The sequence below is a fragment of the Carya illinoinensis genome, chromosome 2 (assembly GCF_018687715.1).
Source record: "Carya illinoinensis cultivar Pawnee chromosome 2, C.illinoinensisPawnee_v1, whole genome shotgun sequence".
In the NCBI taxonomy this organism is placed as follows: domain Eukaryota; kingdom Viridiplantae; phylum Streptophyta; class Magnoliopsida; order Fagales; family Juglandaceae; genus Carya; species Carya illinoinensis.
The window spans coordinates 12,012,501-12,030,408 of NC_056753.1; the positions used below are offsets into that span (position 1 = coordinate 12,012,501).

Here is a 17,908-nt window from a genome sequence, read left to right on the forward strand (position 1 = left end):
AGTGGTTCTATTTTTCGATCTGTTGTAGGAAAATTCTGCTTGAAGCAATGCCCAATCCCATTGCTTCGGCTTAGTTCCTGCCAAACATCTCAAAAGCTTTCCGAATTGGGGTCTTATATGCGATTCAGACACCCGTAGCCAAAGTTATGGCCAAAAGACTGAAACGCACTCAAAATGACCCCAATGAGGAACATATCACAATCAATTTCCGCATTTGCGCTAATCTGCCAACTCATGGTATCTTAGCGCCATTAAGGCCCAATCTGACAGCTCAGCATCATCTGTCTCAGATCCTCCTGCATCACCCTGTAGGAAGACCTGCATTTTCAGTATCTAAACAACTCGACTCAACTTCCCCTGGTATAATAAAGCTTGGGTTTTCAAGTTGAATAATTGGAGAAGGATCATTTTGGGAGTCGTCAGTTTGGAAGAAATTCTGAAAAACAGCCAAGTCGTTGGTTTGTGTCCCCCTTGAAGATGAGGGGTGAAATAGGAATGTATTTCAAAAAAAGTAACATCCATGGTAACAAACATCTTTTTGGAAATGGGTTCAAAACATTTATACCCCTTTTGAGTGGGAGCATAACCAACAAACACACATTTTGTGGCTCGGGGTTCAAGTTTTCCTCGATTATGTCTATGAACATGAACAAAAGCGGCACAACCAAATATCTTTAGAGGTAAAGATGAAGAAAGCCGATTTGTTGGATAAAACTTATGAAAAACATCAAAAGGTGTTTCAAAGCTTAAAACCTTATTAGGTGTCCTGTTTATCAGATATGTAGCAGTAAGAATGGCTTCACCCCAAAGATATTTAGGGACCTGATTGGTAAAAAGCAATGCTCGAGCTACTTCCAAGAAGTGTTTGTTTTTTCTTTCAGCCAAACCATTTTGTTGTGGAGTGTCGACACAAGAGCTTTGATGAACAATTCCCTTTTCAAGAAAAAATTCGCCCAAAATGTTTTTGAAATATTCTCTGCCATTATCACTCAGTAATATTTGAATATTTTTTTGAAATTGTGTTTGTACCATGGTGTAAAATTTTTTGAAAATTGTTCCCACTTCAGATTTTTTTGTCATCAAGTAAACCCAACTTAATCTCGTGTGATCATCAATAAAAGTCACAAACCATTTTTTTCCAGAATATGTATGTGATGACCCGTTTTTACGTGTATTTTCACTGAAGGAGTGTTTTTAATTTAATTATTATAGTAGTTATTTTATTTTAGATTATTGTATTTTAAATTGGTTTTTATTTTATTTGATGCGATGTTTAATTTATTTTAGTCGTTTTATGTTTTTAAAATCGTTTTCGGCGGATCAAATTTTAGATTCCGGAAGTGAGGATTGGACCTCATTTTCTTTCCCTATCAATTTCGTGTCTTGGTTTGTCCCCGTTCCAAAGTGGGTAATTTATTACCCACAGTAACAGTGTAAATTACACTGTTACGTTGCTTTTCCTCTGCCGTTTGTAACGCCGTGAGCTTTCAAAAAATACCGTATAACACTATAAGTATTTTCCAAACTCTACTTTTAGATTTAAATATATTTTGCTCCTACAATAAATTATCTGGTTGGTTGGTTGATTCCGGATTGAGTCTAAGGAGTTCGAGGGTCGGATGGATTGAGGACGGAGTTGCTTAATTTGTTGATTTGTGATTGGTTGGTTATTTGTGCCTTGAGGCGTGCATTACATGAAGCATACATGTGTATTTTATTTAATTGAGAAAAATCATGTTTTGTTGGCGTAAATGGATTTTCGGGTGCGTGTGTCTCACGAGTCCAAGCCGGGATGGATTATTATCTCGGTGGAGCTCCTCTGGTCACTCGGGAGTGGATAATACTGAGTGACATCCCATGGGTTGTCACTGGGCGACGACCGGATCGCATGATATGGTAACGCTGTCGTGTCGACTCTTTGGTCCCTAGAGTGGCGAGGACTAGAGGATGGCCTGGCCAGGGACGCGCTGAGCGCGAGTACTGGGCATGACTCGTTTAGGTGTCACACGCGTAGACGTTACCTGCGGTGTGGCACAGAGCCAGAGTATGTGGATGATCCCTAGGGAAGATCATGGTGCATGCAATAATTGGATTGGTTTTCTGGTTTTGGTTACTGGCCATTTTCTGGGAAAATTGCGAGATTTGTTTTGAGGCTATGTGATCCATTTTCTAGAAAAATGGTGGTTTCTGTTTTGGGCCATTATCTGGGATAATGGTGAGGAATGGTTTTAATAGTAATGTTTTTGGGCCAAAAATGGGATTTTGGTGTGCGTGGAAAAATGGGTTTTGTGGGTTATGTGAATTGCATTCTTTCATGCATGTTGTTTGAGTTAATATGTTTTTATCTAGTGGTGTTTGGATCTTATTTACCTACGGCATCATTTTTGGTACCGTAGATTTTGGTGCAGAGTTCGAGGAGGAGGAGGAGGCTGAGCCCGAGGATGCGGCTCCGCCGGAGTTCTGAGTTGGAGTTATACTTTATAGTTGGCTTTGAAACTATATTTGTAGTTTGTAATATTTTAATATGTATGTTTTGAACAATTTTGTATTAAACTAAGAAAAATTATGGTAGTTAGTTATATGACTTTGCTATCCGCTGCGTGTTTCTTTTTGTACACTTGTTGCATATACACACACTTGGCACTCGTCGTTAGGGTGGTGACCCGGGTTGGCATCATCCAAACGTCTCGATTTCCCCGTGTACGTACGTGGGGATTTGGGGGCGTCACAACGTAGATGTTCTACAAGGGCCTCAGATATCACTATGAATCATAGTAAATGGAGTAGTTGGTTTGTAGGGTTGGGTGGAAAAGGATGCACGATGATGTTTAGCAAACTGACAAACTTCACATTGAAAGGAAGTGGGACTTTTATTCCAAAATAAATTGGGAAACAAGTGTTTTAAATACTGAAAACTAGGATGACCTAACCTATAATGCCATAACATAATATCATTATCCTTGGAAACAGAAACTGAATTTAAGCAAGTACTTTGACATTGTCTACTCGAGTTCAGTTCATCCTCAAAAAAATAGAGTCCATCTTTTTCCTTAGCACTGCCAATCATCCTCCCCGTGGTCAATTCCTGAAATTCACAATAAGAAGAGTAGAAATTAGCTTGACACTGATGATCAGAAGTAAGTTTATTGATGGACAACAAATTGCAAGACAAATTGGGAACATGGAGCACATCATGGAGGGTTAACAACGAAGTGAGTTGGATAGTTCCTGTCCCGGCAATTACCGAGAGTGAACCATCTGCAATTTTGACCCTTTTATTGCCTGCGCACGGACTATAGGATGAGAACAATTTGGAGCAACCAGTCATATGATCAGTTGCACTGGAATCAATTATCCAAGAATAAATAGAGTTAGGAATGACACCTAAAAACGCATTAGCAAGAGGATTACCCTTCTGTACCAAAGAACAAGACGGAGTTAAGGACAGTTTTGGAGATTGAAACAATTTGTACAGATGCTCTAATTGCTCCTTGGTAAAAGGTACTGCATCCGAGTTGGTAGAAAGCTCCTGAAGCTCTTCAGCAGTGGTTTGGTAGGCACGACCATCACGTTTGGATTTTGACTTCCAATTTGCTGCCTTACCATGAAGTTTCCAACAGGTCTCCTTATGCCACGGTTTTTTGCAGGGCTCGCACCACGGTTTATTACGCCCGGCATTTTCAGAATCAACACTTCTTGACACGAGCAGAATTCTCAGGTTCCAGGTTTAAACCAGTTTCGGTATTGCGTAGAAGAGGGCAATGGTTGCCTACCTAGAATGTGGCCGCGAACCTAATCCAAACTTCGATTAAGGTCGGCTAAAAACATGTAAACCCTATCGTTTTCTTCTCTCTTCTTGTGACGAGCATAGTCGTTCGAATTTTCCCAAACATCATCATAACACTGATCAAGTTCCTGCCATAATGTTACCAATTTGTTATAATAAGTGGTAACTTCGCGATCATTTTGCTTGGATTTCTAGAGTCGAGTTTTCAACTCAAATATTTGAGAAGAATTCTCCAAGTCCGAATAAAGATCTCGAACGGCCTCCAAGACATCTTGAGCAGTGGGAAGAAATAGGTGAGGTTTTCCAATGCAGGTTCCATGGAATTGATGAGCCAAGCAATAACAAGAGAATTTTCGGACTGCCACCTTTTTTTATTAGGGTCACCAACAGCAGGTTTTGATATTTCGCCAGTCAAATGCCCAATTTTTCCTCTGCCATCAATTGCCAATTTTACAGACTGAGCCCACTCAAGATAGTTGTGCCCATTGAGTTTTGTAGCCTAAGATAAAGGGCTGAATTCTGGGAATAGGATCAGTAGATACAGTCGTGGGATTGGGTGGAATATTTTCTGAAGTATCAGATGAGTCAGAAGAGACGGTAGGATTTCTTTGGGCGCCGGTCATCGCCGACTTATACGACATCATCAGAAAAAAGAAGAAAAAAGAAACAGAGCACGAAGCTCTGATACCATGTAGTTTTTGAGAAGAAGAATTATCATAATTATTATTCTCCAAGAGAAACGATTACAAGGTAAATAGAGGAGGAGGGCCACTAAATCAAGAAGGCCATAAAATCAGCAAATATCTAGGCTAGAAAATAGGAAACAGAAATATCTAAAATCTGAAATTACTATTTCAGATTTTATCTAAAAATAGAACTTCCTAATTTATCTCCTAGAAATCTGACAGATTCTATCTAAAATAGGACTTCCTAATTTATCTCCTAGAAATCCGACAATTGACTTCTCTACTGGAACTCCAATGGCTAAAACGATCACACTATCTGAACCTCGGTTCACGATCATATGCTTTGAGTAACAATATGAAAATTTTCAAGGGAATTTTTTCACCAAAATAAGTACTGGGAAGTGCTCTCAAAATCTCCAGAATTGAATCTCGCGTATTCCTAATTAGTAGCACAGTTTAAATATATTTCTAGAAGCAGTTTCAAAATCCCAGTGAAATTCTGCTGACAGATTGAATATTTCCCAATGGTTTTGCTAACAGTTTGCTAACAGCAGGAAACTATCTCTACAATCTTATAGCAGTTTCAAATTCAAACTCTTTAATGGATAAGATAAGAAACTTGAGACTTAGAATTACATGTTTTGACTTTCTGAAACACTTAATTACAAACTTCAAACAAACTCATAATATTTTACATTCAACAACTCACATAATTTAAACTCAAGATGATGTCTATCATCTTAGTCACCTAATGCTTGCCAAACTCTTGAAATTCACATTTTAAATCTCTCCCTTTGGCGAATTGTTGACAAAACCAAGTACTTGTTGAATGTAATTTGAACCTATCAAAAACTTAGAAAACACCACAAGGGAAACATAATTCCGAACACACAAGTATCAACATAAAAGCAGTGACTGAAATTTTAAACAATCCATAGTCCTTTAACATCATAGTCATGTCCAGCAAAAGGACCAAATCCAACCAACAGTAGATCAGAAAGTTAGGACTATACTTGTTACAGACCCAAACAAAATGAAATTTCAGTTCTCTTCTTAAATCTTAAAATTATTTAAAAATAAAAAATAAAAAATTCATTCAACTCCCCCTAGCAGTGCAACTCCTCCACTCCCCATTTTTGTCACAAATCTATCAAGGCTCACTCCTCATTGTCCGAGTCCATAACCTTCTCCATTACCTACTGCACGTCCAAAGACAGCTAAACCAACCTGTCATTGGCTTGGACACAGTCAGAGTGTACAACAACTATGTTCTTCTCTAAATTGAGCTCATTGGCTTCCAACTTGGCAGCAATAGCATCAATCTTCTGTGAGAGCAGAGTCAGCTGCTCTAAGATCTGGGAGGAGGGCACCTATGGCTCAGGACGGGATGAGGTGGACTCTGTAGTTCGAGCTCGCTTCTTAGACGACTGGGCCTTAGATTTGACTACTGTGATGGCAGAGATAGAACCAGCCATCTTCATAGTTGGCTCATTTACCTTGAGAGGGACCTTGGCCTTGGCAGCCAACTTAGTGTTTAAACCCCCAAATGGCAGATTTTGCTCCTTATCAATATAAGCTCGATGAATAATATCCACAACATGCCTGGGAAAGTCAATAGACACTATCGTGGTTAGTGCATACATGAAATAAGCTCTCTTTAAAGGAAGCTCGGTTTGACGACTGATAGGCCAGAGATTTGAAAGCACTATTTTTGCTAACAGATGAAATTGGGGGAGCATAACACTCAATAGTAGTCTTTGAACCTTTGGGTTCTACTTAGGTCCATTAGGACCGACAATAAAATCTAACCCAACACTCTGTTTTGCAATAAGCAGTAAAAAAAATAATTTTTGAAATCAACTTAATTTCCTTAAAATCAAGTCAGTTGCCTAATTATACCAAATGTCAAAGTAACATGTTCCAACGCACGACCAACCTTAAAATAGGTTCATACTCTCTTATTTGAAATAAAGAGCCAAAAAATAAGTGATGACACTATAAATTCTCCATGACCAAAGTCCATGTGTGTGTGTGAATGAGGCAACTTACCACAACTATCAAAGTTATTTATGTATATATTAATTTATATTTTTCCTTTTTGACACAAATACCCCTAAATGAGTCATCTTTGACCTTAAAGGGCAAACTTTATGTTAGGGCCTAGATACTTGACAAAAGTATCTCCTCCGAACACATAAGTCTGCTCAATCATTTGTATGTCCATTTTATTGTTCATCTTTTTCTGCAATGAATAGAGCAATGATTTTTTCTATAAGAACTTAAAGAACATGATCCGTGTAGGATGTTTGTCTTTTTCCGCAATATATTAACACCGACTTTTTCTAAATGGATCGAAACTTTATGTCCGGCAAGAGGAGATAGCTTGACTTTTAGTATACTAGGCGTTCAACTAGTATTAGTCAATTTACTTATCAAAAAAAAACTAGTATTAGTCAATTTGAGGTTTAGACTCCTGCGTGGGACAACATCCATGAATCTTTATTGAACATTCTTAATGTCTAAAATGTTGGAAATAAGTTCCTCACATTGAACTAGAATGTGACTTTGGGCAAATATGAACCATGGGGTCTACACTCACATTGTGGTTAACAAAAAATAAAATAAAAAATAAAAAAATTAGAGAGATTGTTCCAACTTCAAGAATGGACAAGTGTGAGGGTCTGAGTACTCTTGACTTAGCAAAGCAAAAATGATCCCTTCTATTTTCATCTTTTTGGTTATAATTATTTTTCTATTTTTGTTATCATCTTTTTTGTTTTATAGAACAAAATAGAAAAATAGAAGACAACTCAACCAAACCAAACAAAAAGAAATGAAGCAAAATAGAAGTATGTGAAATACATGTCTTAAGCTAATGATATGATGGGAATGCAAAAACATGCAAGTATTCCTGTCAATTAATGTCACACACACCTATGGCTTTCCTCAGAAACTCCAACCTTAGGCCATCTAAAGGTTTAGTAAATAGGTCAGTTAGTTGATGCTCAGTAGGAACATGTTTCAAGAACACAATCTTAGACTCGACCAAGACTCTAATGAAATGATGTCTAATATCAGTGTGTTTGGTCCTAGAATGCTGAACGGGATTCTTAGAGATACTAATGATACTTGAGTTGTCACAATAAATGATCATAGTCTCTTAAGAGAATCCATAATCTTGTAGCAGCCTTTTCATCCATAACAGTTGAGTGCAGCAACTTCCAGCTGCGATATATTCGGCTTCAGCTATAGACAAAGAAATAGAAATTTACTTTTTGCTCATCCAAGCTACAAGTTTTCCACCTACATAAAAACAACCTCCTGAGGTACTCTTTCTATCATCAGCATTTCCAGCCTAATCCGCATCCGAATAGCCTACTAATTCCAAGTTTGTATCCTTAGAATACCAAATGCCATAGTCAACAGTTGCACTAAGATAATGATTTTTTTTTTAACTGCAGTGAGGTGTGATTCCTTAGGACTGGCCTGAAACCTAGCACATGCACCTACACTAAAGGCTATATCAGGCCTACTAGCAGTAATATAAAGCAGTAATATAAAGAAGGCTTTCTATCATGCTTCTATATAGAGTAGGATCAACATTTTTACCTGTAGAATCAGTGCTGATTTTTACATACGTGCTCATGGGAGTACGAGCATGACTCTTACCTTCCATCCCAAACTTTTTAACAAGTTCTCTAGCATATTTGGATTGTGAGATAAAAACTCCTTCAGTTTGTTTTACTTGAATACCCAAAAAGAAATTTAACTCACCAATCATACTCATCTCAAATTCAGATTGCATTTCAGTAGCAAACTGAAATGAAAGTGAATCAACTGTTGCTTCACACACAATTTCATCGACATAAATTTGAGCAATGAGTAGTTGCGTACCAGATTTTCTGATGAAGAGAGTTTTATCAGCTTGTCCTCGAGTGAAACCATGTTCGAGTAGATAAGCTGTGAGTCTTTCATATCAGCACGGGGTGCTCATTTTAGTCCATAAAGGGCTTTCTTCAACCTGTAAACATGATCAGGACAGAGATGGTTAGTGAAACCTTTAGGTTGTTCATCATATACCTCCTCTTGTAGAAGGCCATTTTAAAAAGGCACTCTTGACATTCATTTGATATAACTTGAAGTTCAGATGGCAAGCAATAGCAAGAAGTATGCGGACTGATTCCAATCGAGCAACAGGAGCAAATGTTTTGTCAAAGTCAATTCCTTCCATTTGTGTAGCTTTGTGCAACAAGCCTAGCCTTGTTTCTCACAATTGTTCTATGTTCATCTGACTTGTTCTTGAAGATTCACTTGGTTCCAATGACATTATAATTTTCAGGTCGAGGAACCAACTCCCAACCATCATTTATTGTGAATTGATGAAGTTCTTCATGCATGGCATTGACCAAACTTTCATCGTTCAAGGTCTCCTATACCTTCTTAGGTTTAACTTGGGATAAGTAACACAAATAAGACACTTGATTTAGCACTCTTCCTCAAAGTCTCATACCTTCACCCAGCTCACCAAGAATGTTTTCCCTGTGATGATTGTGTGTAACCAGTGAGAAGGGTTCTTTGTCACACGGAGTAGGGGAATTTTGATGAGTTTCTTCCGTGTGGTCTTCATCATCTATTTTCTGATCATACTCTTCAACAGCTTGGCCAATTTTTTCTAAGTTTGCAAGCTCATTTTTAGTGGTCCCAGCTGTCTCATCATCTACAACCACATTAACAGATTCCATGATAGTTTTTGTCCTTAGGTTGTAGACTCTATATGCCTTGCTATTGGATGAATATCCAAGAAATAAGCCTTCATCATTCTTGCTATGGAACTTGTGTGAGTTTTCACGATCCTGCAAGATATAGCACCTACTGCCAAAGACTCTAAAGTGCTTGACTATAGGTTTTTTGTTTTCCACAAGGCATAAGGGTTGTGCTTGGTACCAGGTCTCAAAACAACTCGATTGATGATATGGCTTGATATATTTACAGCTTCTCCTAAAAAATATAAGGTCCTTTTCTTGCTGCTCAGCATGGTTCAGGCCATGAAAACCCTTGTATTATATTTCTTGGAAAATCATGTTTTGCCTGCTATTCACCCATACATGACACTCCTCTTCTGCAAGTCGTTTTTCTCTTTTTCCAGCATTGCAAACCTCAATAATAACGTTTTTACCTTTGAATTATCGAGCTGGTTTTCACTTACTGAAGGATCACTGCCTAAATAGCTCAAAACTCTCACTTTCTCCTCCTATCCCTCTTGATGTTGGCTGCTAGATGTGGTGTTATGTGCTTCCCTTACATATGGTACCGAAAGGTTAAAAACTTAATGATATGTTCAAGAACCCTCTCTCAAAATTTTGTGCTCTATGAATCAGGAAATAGAGAAGAGAATTTAGGTTTGGTAGGTTTGGCTTGATGGGGATGGCTTGGGTTGGATCTCTTGAAGATATTTTCTGCCTCTTTTCCTCTCAATATTGTGGGATGGCGTATGATAGAATTGGAGGCTTAAGTTCTTATTTAGGAGAATAGCTTTGGGTTAGGAGTCAGGACTTCCTAGGTTAAGTAAGAACAACTTGCCCACTCCATGCATGGCCTGCTAGGTAACCGGTACTTGGTCAATGGGTTTTTCAATTTGTTGTCCTTTGAAAATACTCTCACATTAAACCATTCAAGTTTCTAAATAAATCATTTGATATTTATTTAAAATCCATGCAAAACTCATCTTTACAATTAAATGTTTCTAGGGTTGACCTAAAGCCTTAATTAGTTACAAGTTCGATTCTTTTCTTGCTTGATTCGTAAAACAGCCCTTTTTTGGAATTGATGTCTAACATAAAGCCTTACCCTGCGCTTAGTTTCCTATTCACTACTCTCCCCCTTTCTAGAAAATCATCCATGATCCAAATGTTACTTAACAGGCATCTAAACCCTAACCTTTATTTTTGTGGTGTGAATGCATTTATAATGTTAAAACATGCTTAGATTGGGAGTGTTACAGCCAGGACCTGTTAATCTGTTATTGGTTCAATCAGCTTGGACGTAATTGCTATTTTTAAACTCACCTATTAGTTCATTTGTGGAAGGGATCCACGTTAAGATGGTTTCAAAATTTACTGTCAAACTTTTTATAATTCTTGTCGGGGAGAGGGACTGGTTGTGCTACAATTTAACAGCCTAAGTTTCTGGATGGGGACTTTGTTGAGTTTATTGATTGTATCATCCCATCAAGGAATAAGTAGCTGCCTCTTTCACATGGGGTTTACCACTATGGTCTCAGGTAAGCCACTTAAAGTTATATGTGATCCGATGAGGCCAGTGCAAATACCTTATAGATATATGGTGACTAATAATAAGTTATGGTGCACATATTTTCTTTCTAATCTTTCCTCTCCTTTATGTGGTTGAATATGGTAGAAAAGTTATAGCAATCCCCAATATCTCATATTTGTAATGTGTATGGATTTTTTTATTTACTCCAACTAGGTTGTCCGCTGGGGCCGTTCTGTGTATGCAAATATTCAGAAATTTATTCAATTCCAGCTCACAGTTAATGTCGCAGCTCTTGCGATTAATGTTGTGGCAGCAGTATCCTCTGGTGATGTTCCTTTAAATGCAGTGCAGGTTCTTCTCTCTCTCTCTCTCTCTCTACCCCTCAGATAGTGGGTACTGTAATAATTGGCTATTAACTTGCTTTCAGCATTCTCAAATATGACATATGTGGGCCGGACGAAGAATCTAGGAATAGGTCCAAAATATATGCATTAATCACTACTTTTGGCATGAGCATTTTCAGAAAATCTCAGTTTCTGATGAATATACTGACAAAACCTTCTTGTTTTCATACCATTGCTTTATTCCTAAAATAGACTGTTGGGCCCCACACTATTGGTTCCTTCATATAACTTTGTTTTGTCAATCTTAAGATTGTTACATGATCTCAGTGCATAAAAATTTGGTATACACAAAGAGCTAGCAAAGATTGAACAATTGGAATTTAAGTTTATCTTTCTATATATATATATATATATAGTTTCTATATGTCTGTTTCCTAGTCTTTCTATATCATAATGAACTATAAATGCTTTTATTTGTTCATATTTTTCTGGGGAAGTTTTCAAGTACACAACTTTCTGGCACTTAATCTTTCACTATAATTTAGTACTCAGGGTTTTATTGGTTGTCTGTGACATCATGAAGTTGGATTGCTTGCAGTCGACCAATTTTTTATGACTCAGTTTTCCCTCCAAGTTTCCAAGAATGAAATTGCCGTGTCTCTTCACTGCAGCTTCTATGGGTTAATCTAATAATGGATACTCTTGGAGCACTTGCTTTGGCTACAGAACTACCAACCGACCAACTTATGCATAGATCACCAGTTGGCCGAAGGTTTGTCCTAATGTTCTTTACTGATTATGCAGTTATATAGTTATAGATTTAGTGCTTTTCAAGTTCTATGTAGTTTGGTTTCATGATATTGTATATGTTAAGGCCATTATATCTGTTTTATAAATTTTAGTTTATATTGTTGTCACTATAGGGCATGTTTGGACACTTGGAGTATCTCATAATTTTGTGAATAGTAGTGAAATTGTTTGATTATTGGGTTTTGGGAAAGGAGAGAGAAAAAGTTGAATAAAAATATTATAAAGTTAAAACATTGTTTGATTATTGGTTTGATTTTGTTTTGAAGTTTGAAAAAGTTGTTTTGGTTTTTTTTGTTTGAATAATGATTAGGTAATTGATTAGATGAAAAAGCTGAAAATTTGAAATTGAAAGATGTTGTGTTTGAGTAACTTTTAGGAATAAAATTATGAGAAGTTTTGAGAATTTTTAGAATGCTCATAATGTCCAAACATGCCCTTAATGTAGGTTGCCTGTACTTGTTAAATACTCAGGGTGATTACCCTTATAAATATTTTCAGGCAAATGGCTTATTACATACTGTTCATTATCACAATGGTTTCTGTTATTTCAGTAGTATCGAATCTGGGTTCCAAGGATATCTTGAGGAAGCAGGATCCATGTTATGGTTAAATTGATTTCCAAATGTTTGATACCACAATCTGCAGGTCTATTGATTTGGCTTGGCTTTCTGAACCATTATGAATAATGCTGAGATTTCATCATTCTCGATCTAGTGCATTATTAAGCTGAGTGTTTTTTCTGTTAGGAGAGGATAGAAAGGAGGTGTAGAGTCATGGCCCATTCTGTTTTAATTTCTTTTCCTCTCTTTACCCTCCCTTAATTCATGCCTGTTTTAGAACTATGGGGTTTAGGATCTCTTTAGTAAATTAAAATTGGAGAAGCTTTACGTAGATATTTGAATGCTTTTTGTAGGCTGCATATATTTGTATGATCATATTGTCTACTTGAGCCACTATTTAAGTCATATGATTTGGAGTGATGAGATATCTTGTGTCTGTTTTCCTAGGGAACCTCTTATAACTAATGTCATGTGGAGGAACCTACTCATTCAGGTCTCTGTTCTTTATGAGCATTATTTTATTGGAAGATAGTACCACAGAAAATGTGTAATATATTTCTGTTATGTTCTACTTATATGCTTGCCATTGCAGGCCTTGTATCAAGTTAGTGTTCTCCTTGTTCTCAACTTCTTGGGCACGAGTATTCTTCATCTTGACAATGTAGAAAATCCAACTCAAGTGAAGAACACTATGATATTCAATGCATTTGTCCTTTGCCAAGTAAGTAATTCATTCCCGCGCCCATGGGGGAATAGAGAGAGAGTCTGACTGTCGGAGGAAAATAACCCATAATTGGGTTCTCATTCCAATAACCAGTTATTTGTACTAGAGTAAGATAGGTACAATATAGTCGTGTGAAAGGCACTAAAAGATTCTTCCTTTTTCAAAGTATTTTCGAAGTTGTGACAGATATTTTGCTTGCCATCATGTTATCGGGCCAGTTGTGTGCAATGTTAACTGCCGCCTTATTTTCCTAGGCCATATTACGATATCATGAGAGTCATACCCTTCTTCCTTCAGTAAAATGTTCAACTATAATAACTCAAACTACATGTGCCATGGCTTTGAACAATGTTTTTGCAACTTGGCCTAGCGACCATTATGTTTTTTGCAATGTCAACTCACAAAATTTTCTCCCACAAAGTGCAATATCCTGAAGTAGATTACTCGACTTGCATTTCTGTTAGTTTCTATTCAGGAGGGATCATGTTCAGAAACAACAAACCTTTGCAAGGGATGGATTTTAGATTATGAAGATTAATTTTCTTCTATAGGAGATTCAGACGGTGAATGCATACGCAATTTATAGGTAATTGTGAGAAAAATATTTAGTCTACCAAAACTTAAAATCAAAGCAAACTTTATTAATAGACTAAACAACATACTATGTCACGAAAACCTCTTAAAGAGGTTACACCCTATGAAACTTAAACATTAACTGAAGTCTTCAATATGAAAATAGCATATTAAATACAAACACTTAGTACCTCTTCTTGGTAAAGACTCCAACTCTAGATTGATGCAACCGTGAAGTCTTCTACCCTGAGATGACCAAGTTTCCTTAATAGTATACCTCACCCTGGGCTTTCTTCTGGTCTCTTGAATAAAAAAATGGCAATGTCCCAATGTGAATCTTGGAACGTCTTAGAACTGACTCACCATACTAACTGCATATGAGATATCTGGTATTGTGATGGTGAGATAACTGAGTTTCCCAACTACTTGATTGTTTCTGCTAAGATCTAAGAACAAGTCTCCTCCATCTATACAAGATTCCAGCTTCCTCGAGTATGTACGTACTTCCTCTTAGATTAGTTCATGCCTATCTTTCACCTTGCAACCTCAATTCCAAGGAAAGTATGCAAGTTTACCCAAATCTTTGGTGTGAAAAGCACTGATGTAAAAAATCGTTTCAGCCTGATAACTCTGCCACTCCCTATAATCACAATGTCATCCACATAAAATCATCTTACCTTCCTAAAAAACTGAATTCAATTTCAAGCCAACTCGAACTCACCTTGTTTTACTTTGTTTGATTTGAGCTTTTGTTGAGTTCGAGCTTAGTTAGTATTTATATGAACCAAGGTTGAACAAGGATCCCCATGTTTTATTGGAGTTCAAGACATATAAATTAATCAAGTATTCACTGTTCAGCTCAAACTGATACGAGTTTCTAACATAATAACATTAAACAACCTGTCTTGTAAAACTTTGTTTTCACCAATTCTAGCTTTGTTTCAAAATTCTAACATGCCACTTCAAAACAATGTTTAAAAATCATACATCATAAAACCAAGCAACATTGTGATAATCATGTTGTTTATGGAACTTATTTTTGGTAGATTGTATAGACAGCAGAACAGCACGCTCAATGCATCTTTCTCCATTTTCATTTTATTCTAAAGTCTTGACTTAACATCAACACAATCAAAGAACAAACTGGGGAGGAAAGGAATTTCGATAAAAAAATAAAATAAAAAATAAAAAATAAAAAACAAAACAACACACTATGAAAGAACCATGAGTAGACAAAATGATTGTAATGACAGAATCACACTAGTTTTTGTGAAAGATCGATTCTTGCACTGTTGTTGTGAAAACAATTCAAGAAGATAAAAGAATCCATTGGGATGGTCATTCAAGAACTACATTTGAATCTTGAAGGAAAAACTTAAGGCAACATAAAGAAAACTCACCTAAATCACCAAAGACAAGTCGGAAACTAGGGTTTGAACACAAATTGACTTCTGAAATCTTGTGGAAATTATATTTTAATTGAATAGCGAATCTTTGTGTTTTAGAACCTTATGAAACTAATCTAAAGCTAAGAATATCAGGGTAGAAAAGTAGAAATTAATGTTTGAGCCAGTCTAGTCAAATAACTAGTTAACTAGTCATTGGCAAGAGTGCCTTGTGAATTCAGTCTTGGATTCAAATTCAATATTTTGAACCAATTAAATCCAATTTGAAAAGGTTTTAAATTAATAGGATCTCGTAGATGGATTTCAATGAAATAAGGAAAACTGACCTTTTACCTAATTGTGTACTTTTAACTTACTTTTACTTTCCTATCTATATAAGTTGCAACATTTAGTTTGCCAATGTTTCAAATACAGATATTCAATGAGTTCAATGCCCGGAAACCAGATGAAATAAACGTCTTCAGTGGTGTCACCACAAACCACCTCTTCTTGGGTATAGTTGGAATGACTTTAGTACTTCAGGTAACCAGCCACTATAATGTTTTAACAAACTCAGAGTATTTCACATGTGCAATCACTTGCTATTAATAATGCTTGTTTTAACAATTTTGTAGATAATTATCATTGAGTTCCTTGGAAAATTTACATCAACAGTAAAACTCAATGGGAAGCAATGGCTTATAACCATTGGTATTGGTATTGTCAGGTTAGTTCAGTCATTTTTCAGTAGCTACTGATAAGATAATTCAACTCTGGATATAAAAATAATTGGATTCTTGTTTCATCTAATTTCTGAAACCTCTGCAATTGATGCTGAATAGAATAGCGATTATTCTGCTGGCTAATTTTAACAAATAATTTACATAGAGAAGATAGGAGATTTGCCCAAAACACAGAGAAAACTCTGAATAATATTGAGTAGTAATAAAATTCGAAATTATTTTATGAAGCCCACAAGCCAGCTAGTTTTCATATGACATTTGTTACTCTAGGTGAACAAAATAAAGTATGTAAGTTTCAGGTCCGAAGTTAATATGCATGCAAGGTACTAAAAATTATTTTACTCCAGTTGCTATGGGCCTGAACTTTTTCCCTTGTAATTCTGACAGCTGGCCTCTGGCTATAGTTGGGAAGCTCATCCCAGTTCCCAGAACTTCTTTCGCCAAGTACTTCCGCTTGCCAATCCAGCGATGGAGAAACGGTCATAATGCTTGAGTTACAACTAATTATGGCGATATGTTAAAAGCAATGCCACATCAAGCACTTGAACAAAGTTAGAAATAATGATATGCTTGTTCACAATATCTGGAATATGTCAATTATTACTACTGACCATGCAGCTTGTGTCCTCTTTTTGTAAACAAATTGCATATGCAATAAACAATCCATATGACAATAGTGCCTTTTATTGGGTATGAAAAATGTACGTACGAGTACTGAGTTTCTTCATATGATAAAGTATACGTTTAACGCTGTTTTTCATTGACAATATATGAGCCTTAAATTACTTTGAAACCCCCTGTTTTTTTTTTTTTTTAATTACCAATTTGAATAGAAACGGAATTTCGGATTTCAGGAAAAGTTTTCATTTTTTTAGTTATGAAAAGTGTCATAAAAAATTCTTCTATTGACTGTGGAAAGCTTGACGAGCAAGGTTTCTAATGAGATATATAACCTATGGCATTGATAACGGTGGCAGTGAAAGATGTCAATCACAAAGTGGCCTTCACGCATTAGTTGTCGCTGGAAGTGGCAGCAATGGTGTTTAGCCAATGTGTTTTACTGAGAAAAAGCTCAAATTCTTTAAAAAAAAGTTTAGTTCTGGAAAATTATTACCTGCTCGTGGACGTACTCAAGGCCGAAGCTATGAGTTCATGAAACAGCCTTCGCAAGCTAAGTTTGGGCTTCGCTTTCACTCGATCCATGATTTGACACTTTGAGAGCGCACACGAGTTTTTCAACTTAATGCATGATTACGCATCGTGGTCAAATCCAACCAATTACCAGCTTGATTTATGATTTTTTTTTTTTTTTGATCGATAATGGTCCTTTTGATCATCTCCCCTGAATAACTCTAATCGTCATGTCGAATCAAATTGAAGTTTTGATACATATTTCACACAAACTCTATTTGATCAAGCGGTTATGAAAATAACATTAAATAAAATAATAAATCAAACAATTTAAAAACACAGAACTTGGAATAAAAAACCAAATTAAAACAAAAATTTTGGAATATAAAATATAATTATTTTGAGGACTAAAGCTAAGAAGTAATTAAATTTTTTTAAAAAACTTCCAGATTAAATACTAAAGAGCTTTGCTATCCATAAGCCCTACACACCACATACCACACTTTTTTTTTTTTAAAAGATTTTTTTGATTTTATTCTTCTTAAAATAATTGAATTTTTCTATTCATAATTCATATACCATACATTTGATAAGAGAAAAAAATAAAAAATAATAAAAAAAGAGTGATATGTAGTGTATGAGACTTATGAATAGAATTTATTTTTAAAATTTTTAATGTCAGCTTGTAAAATATTGCACAAACTTTCAAATGGTACGTGTCAGTAGGCCTAGAAATACTCGAGGTAAGAAATATTTAAGTCGGAAATAGCCTTCCCATGCTAATTATATATTTTTTTTTTGAATTTCTGAAGTGTAAAATAAAAAATGGTAAAAGAGTAAAATCACATATTTAAATTGTGTGAAAAGTGTGGGGTTAACATTCAGAATTATT

At 36.0% G+C, this 17,908-nt stretch overlaps 1 protein-coding gene across 6 annotated transcripts in view; it reads left to right on the forward strand.

Moving 5' to 3' along the window:
* LOC122300123 (calcium-transporting ATPase 9, plasma membrane-type-like) overlaps positions 1-16,652 on the forward strand; it is a 72,546-nt gene extending 55,894 nt beyond the window's left edge. For 5 of the 6 annotated variants that reach the window (XM_043110542.1, XM_043110541.1, XM_043110540.1 and 2 more), the window contains 7 exons: positions 10,960-11,097; positions 11,762-11,862; positions 12,908-12,953; positions 13,053-13,181; positions 15,578-15,685; positions 15,778-15,869; positions 16,273-16,652. In XM_043110542.1, the coding sequence (XP_042966476.1) occupies positions 10,960-11,097; positions 11,762-11,862; positions 12,908-12,953; positions 13,053-13,181; positions 15,578-15,685; positions 15,778-15,869; positions 16,273-16,378 (720 nt within the window). In that variant the 3' untranslated portion in view covers positions 16,379-16,652. Of the gene's footprint in view, positions 1-10,959; positions 11,098-11,688; positions 11,863-12,907; positions 12,954-13,052; positions 13,182-15,577; positions 15,686-15,777; positions 15,870-16,272 lie in introns of those variants that run through there. The other variant, XM_043110544.1, reaches the window with a different exon arrangement.
* Positions 16,653-17,908: the final 1,256 nt, after the last annotated feature.